Source organism: Drosophila sechellia, chromosome 3R, assembly GCF_004382195.2.
Source record: "Drosophila sechellia strain sech25 chromosome 3R, ASM438219v1, whole genome shotgun sequence".
NCBI classification, from domain to species: domain Eukaryota; kingdom Metazoa; phylum Arthropoda; class Insecta; order Diptera; family Drosophilidae; genus Drosophila; species Drosophila sechellia.
The window spans coordinates 8,586,572-8,602,579 of NC_045952.1; the positions used below are offsets into that span (position 1 = coordinate 8,586,572).

General features: G+C 46.7%; 6 protein-coding genes across 6 annotated transcripts; 3 read left to right on the top strand and 3 right to left on the bottom strand.

Moving 5' to 3' along the window:
• The first annotated feature begins 1,464 nt into the window (after window positions 1–1,464).
• On the top strand, window positions 1,465–3,231 carry LOC6620386 (endoribonuclease ZC3H12A). The gene has a single exon (XM_002044559.2). The coding sequence runs from the start codon at window positions 1,592–1,594 to the stop codon at window positions 3,206–3,208; it is 1,617 nt and encodes a 538-aa protein (XP_002044595.2). The 5' UTR covers window positions 1,465–1,591; the 3' UTR covers window positions 3,209–3,231.
• Window positions 3,173–5,662, bottom strand: LOC6620388 (zinc finger protein 347). The gene is made up of 5 exons (XM_032721711.1): window positions 5,372–5,662; window positions 4,316–5,316; window positions 4,024–4,158; window positions 3,857–3,967; window positions 3,173–3,461 (listed from the first exon to the last, which is right to left on the bottom strand). The coding sequence occupies exons 1-5, from the start codon at window positions 5,534–5,536 to the stop codon at window positions 3,314–3,316; spliced, it is 1,560 nt and encodes a 519-aa protein (XP_032577602.1). The 5' UTR covers window positions 5,537–5,662; the 3' UTR covers window positions 3,173–3,313.
• A 468-nt stretch (window positions 5,663–6,130) lies between these two features.
• LOC6620389 (zinc finger protein 2) lies at window positions 6,131–7,887 on the top strand. The gene is made up of 5 exons (XM_002044561.2): window positions 6,131–6,371; window positions 6,432–7,192; window positions 7,251–7,385; window positions 7,454–7,564; window positions 7,624–7,887. Exons 1-5 carry the CDS (start codon window positions 6,225–6,227, stop codon window positions 7,772–7,774), a joined length of 1,305 nt encoding a protein of 434 aa, XP_002044597.1. The 5' UTR covers window positions 6,131–6,224; the 3' UTR covers window positions 7,775–7,887.
• Window positions 7,888–7,989: 102 nt separating this feature from the next.
• LOC6620390 (zinc finger protein 184) lies at window positions 7,990–9,365 on the bottom strand. Its single transcript, XM_002044562.2, has 4 exons — window positions 9,165–9,365; window positions 8,604–9,106; window positions 8,405–8,539; window positions 7,990–8,243 (listed from the first exon to the last, which is right to left on the bottom strand). Exons 1-4 carry the CDS (start codon window positions 9,288–9,290, stop codon window positions 8,036–8,038), a joined length of 972 nt encoding a protein of 323 aa, XP_002044598.1. The 5' UTR covers window positions 9,291–9,365; the 3' UTR covers window positions 7,990–8,035.
• A 64-nt stretch (window positions 9,366–9,429) lies between these two features.
• Window positions 9,430–10,931, top strand: LOC6620391 (zinc finger protein 449). Its single transcript, XM_002044563.2, has 5 exons — window positions 9,430–9,635; window positions 9,697–10,190; window positions 10,253–10,387; window positions 10,481–10,591; window positions 10,654–10,931. Exons 1-5 carry the CDS (start codon window positions 9,486–9,488, stop codon window positions 10,790–10,792), a joined length of 1,029 nt encoding a protein of 342 aa, XP_002044599.2. The 5' UTR covers window positions 9,430–9,485; the 3' UTR covers window positions 10,793–10,931.
• LOC6620392 (phagocyte signaling-impaired protein) lies at window positions 10,915–15,659 on the bottom strand. Its single transcript, XM_032721008.1, has 7 exons — window positions 15,306–15,659; window positions 14,992–15,216; window positions 13,547–14,039; window positions 13,087–13,486; window positions 11,738–13,021; window positions 11,476–11,674; window positions 10,915–11,415 (listed from the first exon to the last, which is right to left on the bottom strand). The coding sequence occupies exons 1-7, from the start codon at window positions 15,364–15,366 to the stop codon at window positions 11,231–11,233; spliced, it is 2,847 nt and encodes a 948-aa protein (XP_032576899.1). The 5' UTR covers window positions 15,367–15,659; the 3' UTR covers window positions 10,915–11,230.
• Between the last annotated feature and the right edge of the window lie 349 nt (window positions 15,660–16,008).

Below are 16,008 nucleotides of genomic sequence, written 5' to 3' on the forward strand. Positions count from 1 at the left end.
TGGTTCTATTGACTTGGAAAATTAACTCGGAGAAGATTTTACGTTGAAGGATTTACGATGAACGACTTAAAGTAAGGTCGCGAATATTTTCTTTGTTCTGTGTCATATATGATTTCTTTTATAGCTCTATTATATTTTCCAAGATGTTCTTTGTTCACTTGCGCTGGTATTCAAGTTTCTTTAACCTCTTTTATTGTTACGCTCTGCAACACAAAACTTTGACCACAAACCCGAACACAAAAGTTAACTTGACACTCAACCACCGAAATGTAGTTAAATAGTGCATCATCAAAAGAATAGACATGGATTCAGAGCACGGGAAGGAAAAGGACTTTACTAATTATCCGTTAAGCAGGAAAAATGCCAGCATAAAAATCCAAGCACGCTCAAAGAGCAACAATAAATTTTACGACGACCATAATAAAAAAAGATTGGAGCACAAATTTTAGCACTTGTCGTGTGTCTGAGTCAGGAAAAATGGAGTTTCGCAAGGACTCTCCTCTCAAAATGCATCCTTATCCTCACTCACTTTCCCTGCGTGCGAAGAGAATGACTCTTTGCTTTTTAAGCGGACCCATATATTATATATAACCACCCCAAAAAGAATCCTCCCATGGCACACGTAGCGAACTTTACGTCCAGTTTTATAGTTTTTTTATGTAGCGCTGTCCCACTAATTGCCACATGACTTGGCCAAAGATGACAGGACGCTGCAGGACGAAAGGAAATTAATGAAATTACTTTAGTGTCGCCGGAAGGAGGGGACGTATTGCGTATTGTATATGCATTTATCCAATTGCACTTCGATCGTAGCATATAGATATCTATGTAACCATGATAGATGTGACCACTTATACCTAGTAAACTATTGAATTTGTGGCCAAATCGAGGCAGTGCATCCTTTTTGTCATGAAAAGGGGGACCAAACGTACAATGAAACAAAGAATTCAATACGAAAAACGTGTACTTTATTTTAACTAATTAAATCAAACTAAGTGAGATCTATAAATGTTGATAGTAGAAATTGTTAAAACTATATTCGAAATACTTTATGTACAATAAATACAATAAAGAAATGTTTATGCATGTTACTAAATCGAAGCTGGTGTATTATTTAAAAGTTGGATAGTGTAAGGTTGAAGCTAGCAAGTATCATAATAAAATAAATATAAATTTTATATATTTAAATATTTCTATATGTTTTTGTATGGAACACGTATGTAAATACGTTTTATTTGAAAGATAGTCTGGCAAAGATTAATGATTAAAGATTCTATATTACATATTATACATATTTGCGGGCATTTTAAATCTGAATAAGAGGAAGATGAATCCGTTTCCTATTCTCCAAATTAGCGATGAGCGTTTCTTATGGCGCCTAGCTCTGTTACTATCGATACCAAGGCAACATTGTTGTTTCGCTGACCGAAAAGTTCGATAAAGCATCGATAGCACCGCGAATGGGCAACCCATCTCTAGTCTGTAAATGTAAATAGACGGAACTTGCTGCAGAGAACAGCTAAAAACGCAAAGAATCGGGCACAACAAGCAGCAGGAGCATCCGAGGGAAAGCCAGCCGCTGGTCAGTTAGATGCGCATCAATATGGATTGCGAAGTGCATGAGCAACACAAACAGCAGCAACAACAACAGCAGGTACACCAGCAACAACAACAACACGGCAGCAGCAACAAGTTGCCAGTGAGAAAGCAGGAAAGCTGCTCCGACGACGATGAGAGCCAGAGTCCCAGCCACACGACGGAGCGCCAGAACCTGGAGTTCGCCAAGAAGCTGGGCTACAGCGAACAATCTATCCATTCAGCGCTGACGCGCCTCGGCTCGGAAGCCAAGCAGAACGAGCTTCTGGCGGAGCTGATCAAGCTGACGGCCGATGCACCGCGGCCCGCCCACATCGGCGGCAGTCCATCCGCCATGACCAACACTCTATCCTCCCCGACCAGCGTTAACAACAGCTCTGGCTTGCGACACATCGTAATCGACGGCAGTAATGTGGCGCTTTCGCACGGCAACAACCTGGTATTCTCCTGTCGTGGCATTCGCATCTGTGTGGACTGGTTCCGTCAGCGTGGCCATCGCGACATCACCGCTTTCGTGCCCAACTGGCGCAAGGAGATGGCGAACAACAACATAGCCGACCAGGAGCTGCTCTACGAGCTGGAGCACGAAAGATACCTGGTGTTCACGCCATCGCGACATCTGGATGGAAAGCGTGTGTCCTGCTACGATGATCGCTTCATACTCAAGCTGGCAGTGGAAACCGACGGCATTGTGGTGTCCAACGACAACTACAGGGATCTGATCCTGGAGAGCAACGAGTTCAGGCGCGTGGTGCAGGAGCGCCTGTTGATGTACTCGTTCGTAAATGACATCTTCATGCCACCCGACGATCCGCTGGGCAGATCGGGTCCAAATCTGGACCTCTTCCTGTGCTCGCAGACGCAGCAGAAAATGGCGGATGCGCAGCAGTTGTGTCCGTACGGCAAGAAATGTACCTACGGGCAGAAGTGCAAGTTCCGGCATCACAATCAGACGCCACTGCTGCAGCGCCTCCCGCTGCAGGCCTCCCACAGCGCGCCCCTGCACACGAACGGTGGCCAACAGATGATCAGTCCGGGTGGCAATAATAACAATGTTAAGATCAACTCACTGATTAGCCGGGAACCACTGGGACGCACCAAGTCCAATACCATCGAACAGGTATGTCAGGGCTTCTCCGCACAAATGGACCTTTCGGACGGTTCCGTGGAATCCAGCCAGCCCAACCGCCACAAGAAGCTGCAGCGCCAACAACCGCCGCCCGCCTACCACCTGCTGGTGCCCACCTACAGTGCTCCCCTCCAGCAACAACAACACCAGGCACAGCCGCCGCATCAACAGTCCAACTCCAGCACCAACTATCACCACCAGTATCTGACGCGCACGCCATCCGCCCCGGTCACGGATCAGGGACTGCGTCTGCCACTGCCCGCTCACAACTTCGCCCATCTATCCGCCTCCGATTCGCGCATCAACGAGGAGCTGCACGCCTCGCAGCAGCTTCCGCGGGAGGAGCAGCGCCGATTGCTGCGCTATCACCTGGGCAGCCTGTTCCCGCCGCACCAGGTGCACGCCGTACTGCAGCTCTATCCGGAGGAGACCGACTCCAAGACCATATGCGCGGCTATACTTAATTTATTTCCGCATAATTAGGCTAGGCTTAAATTTCACAATATAATTAGATGTGTAATTACACGCGTGTTTCTGCTTAAAGTGTAAAGTGTCGCTTTGGGACGACGTGGAGTCCTCGCTAGAAATTTACATATCCAGACCAACGATGTTGGCCGTGTCGTAGGGCAGCAGCCCGGGCACGGATTCCCGTGCGGACTGGCCGCGCCTCTCGTGGATGACCCGGTGATTACGCAGTTTGTACGCCTGGGGGAATCCCTTGCCGCACACATCGCAGCTAAAGAAAGAGAGCAAACGTGTTTTAAATTGATTAGAATCCTTGATTAATTTATGTCTTCCTTATAACATATAATATTTAAACACTAATCCTTCATTCCCTGTTTATCTAATGATATTTACGCCTCAGACACCTAATAAACAATCAGCTAAACTCGAAATATTAATATACTATATATAAACAACAATCTTTTGAAACAGCATGGCTCTTTCAAAATAGTTTCCACTGTGAATTGTACATTCTTATAGAATAAAAAGTATATTTTTATAAACCATTTCCATCTCTCTATGTCAAAAAACTCAATCTGCTTCTGAAGCTAATGTCTGCATAAACAATTTGTGAAAGTTCGTGCTAGAGAATACGGACTGTAACCGCTGGGGGAAAGCGGAACTTACACGTGCGGCTTCTCTCCCGTATGAATCATTTTGTGGAACTTCAAGGTGTTGGTGTAAGTAAATGTCTTGTGGCAAACGTCGCACTCGTAGGGTCGCTCGTTGGTGTGGATTCTGCAAAGGGTAAATGTTCGACCAAATCGGGTTTGGTTTGGAGCTCACCAACTTACCTGTGGTGCTTGTTTCGTGTGGACAAGTCGGCGAAGGCTGCTGGGCAATAGCTGCATTTGTACGGCCGATTTCCGGTGTGGGTGTTCATGTGCCGTGCCAGCTGCTGAGCCTGGGCGAAGCAATGACCACAGATCCTGAAAAAAGAAGAATTTTAGTTAAAGAAGGCTTACTGAAAATGAATAATTCCTTCCACACAATCATTATACCCGAATAAGACGGATATACGAGCTAAAATCGTAATAACTCTCCAAAGAACATAGTGAACACAGTTAAGACTACGAAGTTACTTACTCGCACTCGTGGGGCTTCACGCCGGAGTGGACCTTGATGTGCTCGGTAAGGCGACTCTGGGAGGGATACATGTTGCCGCAGACATCGCAGATGTACTTGAACTCCTTCTTGTCGCCAACAAGGATCTTGTGGCCGCCCTTGGTCTTGATGCCGGCATGCTTGCGCGCCAGCACCTCGCCAATAGAGATGTCCTTCTCGGATTTGACGCCCATTTTGCTGCCAACCGAATCACTGTTACCCCGCCGTATCTTAAGTGGATTTCCGCGGTCAGCTGTCTTGGAGGTACCCGATTCCATAGCCGCCGAGGCCGTCGATGTAGCTGACCTGCGGGGATTCACTCTCCGCTTGGTGGCAATCCGCGCATTGATGGACGCGCGAACGCTTTTTGAGGGAACGAACTCCTCTTCGGTTGAGTTCAGGTCGACATCCGCATCATCCTCGTGGGCACTTTCGGTCAACTGATCATGCTCGACCTGATCCAGGTATTCGATTTCGGCAGATAACTCGGACAGGGCTTGATCGGCCATCTCATGGTCATAGCCTTGATCTGGGATGAGGTCGCCCTCGTACGTCTCGTACACGTCATAAACCTCCTCGATTATGCCGTCCTCCTCCACCTGCTCGCTCTTCACATGCACAATGCGATCCTTTTCCAGCTCCACGAGGATGCCATCCTCCATCTCGTCCTGGAAGACACCACCCTGCGTTTCGGCGGCATCCTCCGCCTCGGCATAGTTGCTTTCGTCCAGGTCCACATCCTCGTCTTCGTCGTCATGCTCTGGCTCCTGATCCGTCTCATCGGGATCGGCATCCGGCTCCAGCTTGGTGGCTGGCTCCGCGCCCTTCTTCTCCGGTGTTCGCTGCTCCACCTCTACGGGTCCAACGAACTGCCGCAGATGGCCGTACGATCTTTGGCAGGTCTCTCGGAACTTAAATGACATTTTCAGCACCTTGAAGCACTTCTCGCATATCTTATCCGGATAGTGATCGAACTGTTTGATCTGCCAAGGAAATTGCATTGTTAAATAGTTCGGTGGTCCAACGGGACAAACTTACGGGCACTCCGCCGCACTCGCGTATCATGTGGGTCAGATCCTTTTCCGAATCGTCGTTGAAAATGCTGGCCATGGGCTCCTTGGGCTGCTGCAGGCAAACCCGGCAAACGATCCACTTCTGCGTTGCCGCCGCCGCCGGACTCGCATGTGCCGCCGAGTCTCTCATTGTCTCGAATAGGAGATGGATCTCTTCCAGGAGGCTACTTACTCTCCGCTCTAATATTTCGATTAACACGCTCGCTGGACGAAGACGACGCCAAAAAAAATAGATTGTAGTCTGGAGCAAAGTGCACGCGTTGCAATGCGAATGACGCCATACAGGGTGAACACTGTCGACGTAAAGGGTATTCCATTCGCTACTTCAAATATTAAATATATAAATACGAATGCATTTTGTGGGCAAATAAATCAGTAAAATAGGAATTCAATCTTTTTACACAGAAAATACATAAAAACCAGCTCATTTAAGCAGTTTAATACAAAGCTATATATTTGTCAAATTCATGTAAAGTTCCATCGTTTCCTAAGTCCCTACTGTACCGAAACAAAACTATTTATTTCCTATTTATTTTAAAATCATTTTCTTTAAATACAATCAGAGAGGCATGTAATGAAATTTCGCAAATTTGTATATTATTATCTACCAAAACAAATTATTTAAAACATTTGTTTGGTAAAAAGTGCACTTACAGCTATGTAATCTGTACGCTCCATGCATTTCGTTCATAACGTGCATTCACCGTATCAGCTTTGGCGGGCGCGTTTCGCTGTGAATGCTCACTGGCCGCGGACGCTGGAATTCAGCTGTTTGATTCGTTTGCAACAACCGAAGTGATTGTTTTATAGAATTTGCCATGAAAACTGAGTCCAACGAGAAGTGGGTGGTGTGCCGCGTTTGCTTGAACAATCCTACCGAGGGCGATGAGCTGCTCCACGACATATTCAGCGAAACGGCCAGCACGCGCCTGGACCAAATGCTGCATATTTGCGCAGGCATTCCAGTAAGTGGGAATCCTGCTCGATTTGCGTATTTTAAATATCAATTATTCCAACCCATACAGGTCAGCCTAGATGACAAGTTCCCGGACAAGATGTGCAGCAAGTGCGTGCGCTGCCTGCGACTCTGCTACAAGTTCCGTCTGACATGCCAGCGATCCCATCAGCACATTATGGACATGCTGGACCGGGAGGCCAGCAATGCTAATGCCGCCGGCGAAGGGGATTTGCTTAGCATCGCGGAGGACCTTTCGGTGGAGAGCGTGCTGAAGTCATGGGAGGACTACGCCAGTCAGCTGGATGGTGGCATGAAAGTGGAGGGCGAGGAGGATCAGCAAGATGAGGTTATCACCTATGTCGTGGAGGATGGTGACGCTGACGATACCAATATGTTCGATGTGCACGATAGCACGCAGCCGGTGCCGACTGAGATCGAGGAGGCTGAAACCTATGCTGAATACGAGGAATACGAACTGCTCACCAACGAAAACTCGCCGGAAATCGCACAGGAAAAGGGATCCACCGGCACAGAGGTTGCCACAAAGGAATCGACCGAAGAAGAAATTGCTGAAGATGTACTCGACTCTGACGAAGACTATAACCCAACTCATGCTAAGCCGGAAAAACGCGTCCAATCGGGCAGGAAGCCAGTTGCATACCACAAGAATAGCCCAGAATTCGAAGCCTTCAAAAAGAAGGTGGGCAGGAAGCCGCGCAACAAGCTGAGCGCATACATCTGCGATGTATGCGGAAATATCTATCCGACTCAGGCGCGTCTCACCGAGCACATGAAATTCCATTCTAGCGTTAAACCACACGAGTGCGAGTAAGTTTAACAGCGGAAAGTAAATAGTAACTATGGATAATACAATCTCATTTTATAGGATCTGCGGAAGAGGCTTTGTGCAGAATCAACAGCTGGTGCGGCACATGAACACGCACACGGGGAACCGACCATACAAGTGCAACTACTGTCCAGCTGCCTTCGCAGATCGATCCACGAAAACCAAACATCATAGGTGATCTGACTAATGAGAAATATTCGAAACAGTTGAAAGTAAATAAAATTGACTTTATTACTCTCCAGAATTCACACCAAGGAGCGACCTTACGAGTGCGACGTTTGTTGCAGAACGTTTACCTACTCGGACAATCTGAAGTTCCACAAGATGATTCACACGGGGGAGAAGCCGCATGTGTAAGCATCAACATATTTTGCTGCTCCATTATCCTGCTATAATAGCTATTCTCTTTCAGTTGTGATCTTTGCGGCAAGGGATTTGTGAAGGCCTACAAATTGCGTTTGCATCGGGAAACGCATAATAGACGTACCACCTGGAGAGATGAGGCAGAAGCGGGCACCAAAAAAGATGTCAAGGGGGAAACGCCGGAGTTTCTCAGAGAGTGACTTGATCTTATTAGTTTTAATGCAAAGTTTAGACTAAGCATATAGTAAGCTATTAAAACAATAGCTTCTTTCATTAAGCAAATAAATGTAGACAGGATATATTTTTTGTCAAATTTGTTTTATTTTTCTTACAAATTAAAATGGATAAAATTAGACATTTTAATGGCGGTACCCTACTATAGCTTAGAACCTATACACCAATATATTGTACAATATTTAACGAGAAACTTTTGTAATTTGCACTTTAATGTTTCGTCTTAGTCACTGACATGTTTTCATCCCTTTCGTCCTTTTGTGTGACTTTTCGTGGGTGTTTTTGTGGTGCAGCTGGGAGAAGGACTTCTGGCAGAACTGGCAGCTAAATGGTCGTTCACCCGTATGGGTTTTCAGATGAACCCGGAGGACGTTGGAGTAGCCGAAGGACCTGCTGCAGAACTCGCATTTGTACGGTCGTTCGTTGGTGTGGATCCTAAAATAAATTTAACGTTAGAAAATTCCTTGCATGACTTAAGTTTTAGATTTGAAGTAACTTTTATCAAGACTTGTTAACAATTAATTGACGTTGAAGCTGATTAACAGAAATCTATCACATTTATTCCAGTTGTGACCGCCCTATATGTTTTTACCTACCTCTGATGCTTAATGCGAGTGGAGGGATCGGCGAACCTGGAGTCGCAGTAGTCACATTTGTAGGGGCGATTACCGGTGTGCGTGTTCATGTGCCTCGCCAGCTGCGGAGTCTGGCGGAAACGTTTGTGGCAGATTCTAGAAGATAATGGGATTATACGATTATAGAATACGATGAAGCCAAATCCAAATCCCTGCTTACTCGCATTCGTGTGGCTTCTCCGCACTGTGGACCTTCATGTGGTTGGTCAACTTTACGCGCTCTGAGTAGACATTGTTGCATATGCTGCAGCTGAAGGAAGCAGCCTGTCCACAGTCCTCGTCCTCAAAAGTTACCGGTTTGGGACTGAGTGAACAGACAGATTCCTCTGGAGCAGAGATGGCAGGCTCTATGCTGACCAATTCATCGGCACTATAGGCCACATCCTCGCTGTTCTCCAGCGTTACATCGTATGACTCTAGGTACTCGTACTCTAACTCGCTGTCGCTACCGTTAGCCTCATTCTTGGACAGGTCTCTTGATTCACTTTTCTTCTTGTTCGTCTCCTGCTCATCGTGAACAATCTCTATGTTAATCTCCTGCAGCTTCTGCTCCTTCAGGTCCTTCTCCGTCTGCTGGCAAAGGGATCTGAGTTTGAGGGCCGCTCTGAGCAGCAGGGCGCAGCTGGTGCAGATGCGATTGGGCCAGTCGGGACTCTCGCTCAACTGTGGGTAGGTTTTAAAGGGGTAATATATATCATAATAAAAATATTCAAAAACCCACTTCAACTCCCGTGCAGCGTTTGATTTGATCTGGAAAATCTGGCTCCGTGGGCATGAGAGACTCATCCTTAGGCTGCACCAAGCAGATGCGACACTTTAGGTCCCTGCTATCCACGTTGGTATGCATTCTTCTGTTATTGTATGTACAAATTCCGAAATATTTAATTTTTGTTTGTTTACCGACCAAACAATTAAAATTTGTGCGGCTTCGGGGCGAATGGCAATCGGCCCTCCGATAAATATCGGTGAATGGCGAAATCAGCGAAGAGGAAGCAGAGTTATTTTGATCGTTAATTTTTGTCGGCCAACTCGCTTGGTTCAAATGGAGATACGATTGAACATGATGACCCTTTGTAGGACTTGCCTGCAGGATGGCGATGCTCACATGGTGTCCATTTTCCAGATGGCGGACGATAGGCTGTCTGGTGGCGTATCCCTTTGCGACAAAATCGAAAGTTTGAGTGGAATTCAGGTGGGATCCCTTTGTTTTCCTTGATCTTTCTAATTAAATTCAAGTATTCTCTCATCCACAGATAAGGGCAACGGAGGAGGAAGTGCTGCCGACCAGAATCTGTCTCAGATGCAAGGCATTTCTAACGCTGGCCCACAAATTCCGACAGATTTGCCAACGCTCCAATGAATTTCTCAGAGAATATGTGGTAAAGGATGCAGTCGAGCAAGTGGTGGTCAAGGAGGTGGTGCAACGAGTGGGTCCTTCAACTCCGCCACCAATCGAGACTGAGCAGCTTGAATCACCAGAGGATGAGGTACTTGAAGAGGGAGTTTGGTCTACGGATGATCCCATTGAGGAAACGCCACCCGAACCGGCGGAAAAGGAAAGGCCCACAGTTCTAACGGTGCAAACGCTTCCTGCTCCCTATCCTGCTTCTGTCCCTGAACCTGCTCCTGCTCCTGCTGTCACTGCTAAATTACATGTGTGCGAGATCTGCGGCAATGGATATCCCAGGAAAAGCACGCTGGACACCCACATGCGAAGACACAACGATGAGCGACCTTACGAGTGCGAGTAGGTGTACTTTTACCAGTTTCTTGTATATATAAATGTCTCAGTCATGCGGTTCTTTTTAGGATCTGCCACAAGAGCTTCCACGTCAACTACCAGCTGAAGCGCCACATCCGCCAGCACACGGGAGCCAAACCATATACCTGCCAATATTGCCAACGCAACTTCGCGGATCGCACTTCCCTCGTTAAGCATGAAAGGTAAGCAAAGAATACATAATTACTTAGCTATTCCAGCAAAAGCATTTTTGTATCATTTGGAACCTCTACTAATTATTTGTAATTCCTCAACAGAACCCATCGAAATGAGCGTCCTTATGCCTGCAAGACCTGCGGAAAGAAGTTCACATACGCCAGTGTCCTTAAAATGCATTACAAGACGCACACAGGCGAGAAACCCCACATGTATGTGGTTTCAAAATCAACTAACTAAACTAAAACTAATCACGTTTCTTTTATTTCTTTAGATGCCAACTCTGCAACAAAAGCTTCGCTCGCATTCACAATCTCGTGGCGCATCTGCAAACCCAACAGCATCTAAATGATCCACGACTGACTAGCTATCTTAGTACCTTCAAAGTGGGGATTACTGTAGCCAATGCTTAATTTAATAAGATCGCGACATTTTACCTTTGCTGAATGCTTAAAACTCTGTATATACGACCTTTGTTATATAAAGTTTGCTAGAAAGATTTCACAAAACTAAGAAACATTCTAAAAAAAAAAAATTTTTACATTTTTACAATTTCTTCTTTTATTTGACTTACTTGCAAAGCGGTACGCAATCTTTTTTCTTTGTTTTGTTCTTTTCTAACTTTTGTTTTAAAAATTTTACAACTTCTATGTGTTGTACGGGGGAAATGCCGAAAAGTGATTGATAAGTGCTGACTTGGCGCTGGTGTTCGAGATAATTGTAGTGTAGAAGGATTATGAGGTCGGTTGTATCCGTTAACAAAATTAAATAACAAACTATGAACTTGGATTGTGTGGGGGCAACGATGACCGGACTGGCTGGCTGATGGCCTTTGCACAGCAAAGAAGCATCTACTTGGCCACCATGCGTATCTTGTCCTTGAGCAGATTGCGCAGCTCGGTGACCATCAGCTCGTGGGAGTCCTTGAAGGTAGCCGAAACATCGCCGATGAGCGTGGCTTCCACCTCCGGCTTCAGCGACATGTCAGACATGAAGGAGCTGATGTCTCGTGGCAGCACGGGCGCCTTCCAGGAGCCTAGGGATTGGAGAATTCAACCTTAGCTTATCTTTGCGCGATTTGTTTACAGTCACTTACGTATAGCCGTGTCGCAGGCCTCAAGCTTGTGCTTCAGCTGTCGCATCAGCTCCTGCAACATCTGGCTGCGCTCCTTCTCGCTGATCGGCTGCGGTCCATCCACCTTGTTTTCCACCGGCTTCTTCTTGGTCTTGGTCTTTGAGCTGACCTGCAGCTTGTCGTTCAACACGGACAGCAGGAAGGCGTACAGCGATAGCATCTGGAAAAGTTATAAGCCCATAGGTGAATATAAGATTATCTGCCTTCACAACCAACAAGTTACCTCTAAACTGGCTGCCACTCTCTGCTGCTGACCTCGCCGCTTCCACAGACCGTCCATGCCGTTGCTTTCGTTGCTATCGTTGATGGTCTGCACGCACAGCTCCATAGTCGCAATAACGTTGTCACCCACCCGCTTGCACTGCTCGGCCAGCTTTGCCGACCCGCTCTGCAAGTCGAGGACCAACTGGGCGAGGTCGTCAAAGAAACGTTCGTATGGCATGTCGAGTAGCAGGTGAAGGCGTGTCGGCAGCAGATTGACTAGAAATTTTTGCGCCAACGGCTTGTAGTTCATCAAGCGCAATCTCTGGAATAATCCCGTCCAGGACTCCCGCAGGAGCTCCAAGGTGGTCGTCTCCGCTCCCGCTGCCGAATCCTTTAAGCCCGCGCCGTGGTACAAGTCGATGAAAGAGGCAAAGAGTCGAAGCATCAGCGAGCGTATTTGTAGCACCTCGACTTCCTGGTCAAATGACTGCCTGCGCTCCTCCGCTGCGTCTACATCATGTAGCGGATCCCATCGGATAATGGCCCCTAAGTCGCGATTGTCGCTCAACTCATGCCAAGCGATCCGGTCCTCCGCCGGCTCAATACTCATCGCCACATATGCGGATAGATTCTGCGTGATATTGCCATAGCAACTGACCAAGTCACAGATCTGCGCCTCCACCGAGCAGGCCACGTACTGCAAGCTGTTGGTTAACCGCTCCTTGAAGTTCATGAACTCCTCCATCTTTGAAAACGTGCAAAAGCGATATGTTAACGCAATGTATTCCAGCCTTTCCTTATAGCTGTTCGTAAAAAACTTTAGGGTGGCATCGTACACGTTTCGATTGCCCGAGAAGCGACCTCCAAGAGGCAACAGTTGGCAGTGCACATAGCCCATGGAGTCCAGCTGAATCTGCTTAATGTCCAGATACTCGTACATCTCCTGTGCGCCCACTTGGCAGCCAAACAGATGGTAGATCTTTAGACTCAGCAGCTTCACGTGGAAGTTACTCGTACTGTTTCGCAGGACATACTGCAGCAGGCACAGCGCCTCGAACAGATGATCCGACTTATTTTCCCGCCTACTCAGATCGTACATCACATTTGCCGCCAGCAGGGCGTACGCATCAGATGGTCCCATTTCCGTGGCCAGCAACTTCTTACCGAAAGTACTCCTGCCGTGCTCGTAGTGCAGCTTGAGCGCCGTGTAGAAGGCAAGCAGGTGGTCCGCAGGCAGATCCATGTGGGAGCCGCACATTCGAGAGATTTGCAGAGCGCAAAGATGTTTCTGCAACTGCTCTTTCTACAATAATCATATACCACCGATCGTTAGACTCAGGGTTGAATTTATAGTTTTCGCTTACTTACATTTTTCGGAAGTGACGTGGAGGTTACTCCGCTCTCCAACAACAACTTGCTGGCCAGCGCTTGCCTCTGGTTCATGCTGATCGAAGGCAAGAACAAGGCGATATCGTGAGTGCAGCATGATTTGTCGCCGAACAGACGGAAGTACTCAATGACCATCTCGTCAAAGTCACCGATTAGTTTTTCCGCCGGCAATTGCTCCGCTCGCATGCGCTGGTGTAGCTCCAATCGTGCCAGATAGGGTCCCCTTCTCTGGCGCTCCGAGGAGTCAATGATGCGCTGAAGGAACTCCTGACACCTGGCCAGAGAGTCCTTATCCCCGTTCTCTACGCCCTGCGGCGTAAGTTTTAGCAGCTCGAACGAGCTTTGGATATACTCCTTGTAGAAGTCCCAACGATCACGACTTTGGGATAAAAAAAACTTAGAAAACGTAGTCATACATATACTTATTGTTAAGGCTCACTCTGCGTCCAGCAGCTGCTGCAGCAGCTCATTCAACTCCCGCCAGTTTCCCAGCTCCTTGAGCAGCTCGAACTTCATGCTGACTGGAGCACCGGGGTACAGCTTCGCACACAGCTCACCAGTAAGGAATTCCCACGCCTCCTGGTACTTGTTTTGTAGCTTAAGTATGTGCAGAAAGAGGAAGGCCTCCTGTTCCGTCTCCATTTTGCCCTCCTTAATGTGCTTGTCGACCATGCGTTGCGCCAGTCCCAAGTAGATTTTCCGCTTCTCGGGCAGCGCCGACTCCGGTCCACGGATTCCCTGGAAGACTACGCTGATCACCGACCAAAAGTAGTAGGCATTTTTCGGCTGCGCCTTGTACAGCTGCAGAGCCACCGCCTGCTGCGCCTTGTAGTCCTCCACTCTCACATGCGAGATGAAGAGGTGGGCGAGCAGCTCCTCGTTGCCCGGATTCTGCTTCACAGCGTGCTGGTACAGCTCCACAATTTTGTCCACTGCAAAGAGGTGGATATTTATATATTATTAGCGATTTTAGTTTGCGCAGGTACAGGTATCTATATATTCAGATCGTTGGCACGCACTTGCCGCCCGTCGTCCGACTAAGAGAATGCGATTTTAATTAGTCGGGCGAGGTGCGCGTGCCAAGAAAATACGAAAATATGAATTGTGGCCACTTCGTGTGCGTAGCAGGGGCGTCTATAGGGGATTCACTTAGCGGATATCGCCCCACAGATGTGGCTAAGAAATATTCTTACTTAAAAATGTTGCTTTGTAAACATCAATCGATTTTAGAAATGCTCAACAAATCGTATCGTTAATATTAATATTATCTCAAAATCTAAGCTTGAAAATATTTTGTAAACTTTAATTATATTCAAAGGAATGAAATTCTTAATGATCAATGAGGATTTAACTTATGCAAAAAGAAGCTATTATTTTTTACAGAATTTAAATTCTAGCATGCCTGTAACCTTTACACATTTGAAAGAACAAAAATTCTTCCTTAATCATTATTTATACATACAATTAGTACTCGCCTCACACAAGTATTTCGTTTTTAGATTTAAAAGTGGATATTAAATTACAAAAGCTTATTCAAAACTTAACAAATTTGCCTAATAAGATAATTTCAAAAATGAAAGTAGGAATTTATAGCCTATTAAGAGTTACTTGTGATCAAATCAGGCATTTTCGATGGCTGTCGCCCTTCTTCATCGCATTAGAAAGAGGTTTTGGGTTTCCATATAAGACTAGGTTCGTGCTTTAAGAGTTTATGGCTAGTTGGTTCTAGCATACTCCTAAAGAACTTCCAGTTGAGGTAACGTTCCTCCTAGACCATTCTGAGTACGGTATCAATCTTACATTTGTCAAAACCTAATCCCCAGCAAACTGTGGCTCCACGTGGGCTCAGTACATCAACCCTGGCGATGGTTTACCCATACGTACGTTGTTCCATTTCGCGGTAGCAGAAGGACAGCACCTGCAGCGTGGAGTCGTCCGTGGGCTTCTCTTCGGCAACGGTCTGGAGGCATCCGTGGCTTTCGTCATAGCGTCCCAGTCGCAGGAGCGAAAGGCCTTTCAACGCCCGGGCGCAGAGCAGGTTGGGATGTTTGCGTAGCAACTTCTCAGATTCCTGCAGAGCCTTGCGATTGTTGCCCACCTCCAGGTTGTCTGCAGAGGATTGGGATGTTAATCTGTGAGACTGTGGACCCGGCACATGCAGCGCCCCATTCCGCCGGGGACACGGACACCACACTCACCGTAGACCGGCCGCAGTCGCCGCTCGAACAGGGCCGAGTCCATGCCCTGCTGCTGTGCCATGTTATCGTGTTATGTGGTGCTGCTTTATGCTGCTAACCTAATTACAACGTGCTGCATGCACCTCGCACTGAGACTCGCTCTCTTTTAAGGTTTGCGGCACGCTGTCGTCTGCCGTTGATCAATTTCCTGCAATCGTTTGGGGCTCTCCTTGGGTTGCCCGCGGTGTTTGGGCGGTCGGGGACGGGCGGCTGGCTCTCGGGGACTCGAATCACGCGGTCGTAGGCTAATTATATATATATTTTCATAGAAACTAGTGACTTTAAATTTTATTCAAAATAAAAAAACCTCAGACTGCATATTCGGAGAGAAGAGAGCGGCCCCTGTATTTTCTCCAGTATTTTCTGGTATTTTTCGAGGAGAGCATGCCGACACTAGGGGTGTTCGCTCAAATCACAAATTTAAGCCATCAAGATATTCTTATTGGGAAATATTTTAAGTTCCATTTAATCATTCTTCTTAGAATGTTAAGGTTAGAATGAGTATTATGTGATATCGTACAAGAGTGAATTTCTAATATGTATATATTAATAATGCACAATGTATTGATATTTTTATAAAAGTAAAAATTTTCATAACTATTATTCTTTATATTTCAGATACTATGTTAAATAAACAATAATTAATATTAGATATAAAAATTTA

Coding starts and splice junctions, on each gene's coding strand:
- LOC6620386 (XM_002044559.2), top strand. CDS start 1,592: ATGCGCATCAATATGGATTGCGAAGTGCATGAGCAACACAAACAGCAG.
- LOC6620388 (XM_032721711.1), bottom strand. CDS start 5,536: ATGAGAGACTCGGCGGCACATGCGAGTCCGGCGGCGGCGGCAACGCAG. Junction 5,317..5,371: donor GCGAGTGCGGCGGAGTGCCC/GTAAGTTTGTCC, acceptor TTTCCTTGGCAG/ATCAAACAGTTCGATCACTA. Junction 3,462..3,856: donor ACGGGAGAGAAGCCGCACGT/GTAAGTTCCGCT, acceptor CTCTTTCTTTAG/CTGCGATGTGTGCGGCAAGG.
- LOC6620389 (XM_002044561.2), top strand. CDS start 6,225: ATGAAAACTGAGTCCAACGAGAAGTGGGTGGTGTGCCGCGTTTGCTTG. Junction 7,386..7,453: donor ACGAAAACCAAACATCATAG/GTGATCTGACTA, acceptor ATTACTCTCCAG/AATTCACACCAAGGAGCGAC. Junction 7,565..7,623: donor ACGGGGGAGAAGCCGCATGT/GTAAGCATCAAC, acceptor ATTCTCTTTCAG/TTGTGATCTTTGCGGCAAGG.
- LOC6620390 (XM_002044562.2), bottom strand. CDS start 9,290: ATGCATACCAACGTGGATAGCAGGGACCTAAAGTGTCGCATCTGCTTG. Junction 8,540..8,603: donor GAGAAGCCACACGAATGCGA/GTAAGCAGGGAT, acceptor ATTATCTTCTAG/AATCTGCCACAAACGTTTCC. Junction 8,244..8,404: donor ACTCGCATTAAGCATCAGAG/GTAGGTAAAAAC, acceptor AATTTATTTTAG/GATCCACACCAACGAACGAC.
- LOC6620391 (XM_002044563.2), top strand. CDS start 9,486: ATGGAGATACGATTGAACATGATGACCCTTTGTAGGACTTGCCTGCAG. Junction 9,636..9,696: donor AAAGTTTGAGTGGAATTCAG/GTGGGATCCCTT, acceptor TCTCATCCACAG/ATAAGGGCAACGGAGGAGGA. Junction 10,388..10,480: donor TCCCTCGTTAAGCATGAAAG/GTAAGCAAAGAA, acceptor ATTCCTCAACAG/AACCCATCGAAATGAGCGTC.
- LOC6620392 (XM_032721008.1), bottom strand. CDS start 15,366: ATGGCACAGCAGCAGGGCATGGACTCGGCCCTGTTCGAGCGGCGACTG. Junction 14,040..14,991: donor CTACCGCGAAATGGAACAAC/GTACGTATGGGT, acceptor ACCTCTTTGCAG/TGGACAAAATTGTGGAGCTG. Junction 11,675..11,737: donor GAGTGGCAGCCAGTTTAGAG/GTAACTTGTTGG, acceptor TAACTTTTCCAG/ATGCTATCGCTGTACGCCTT.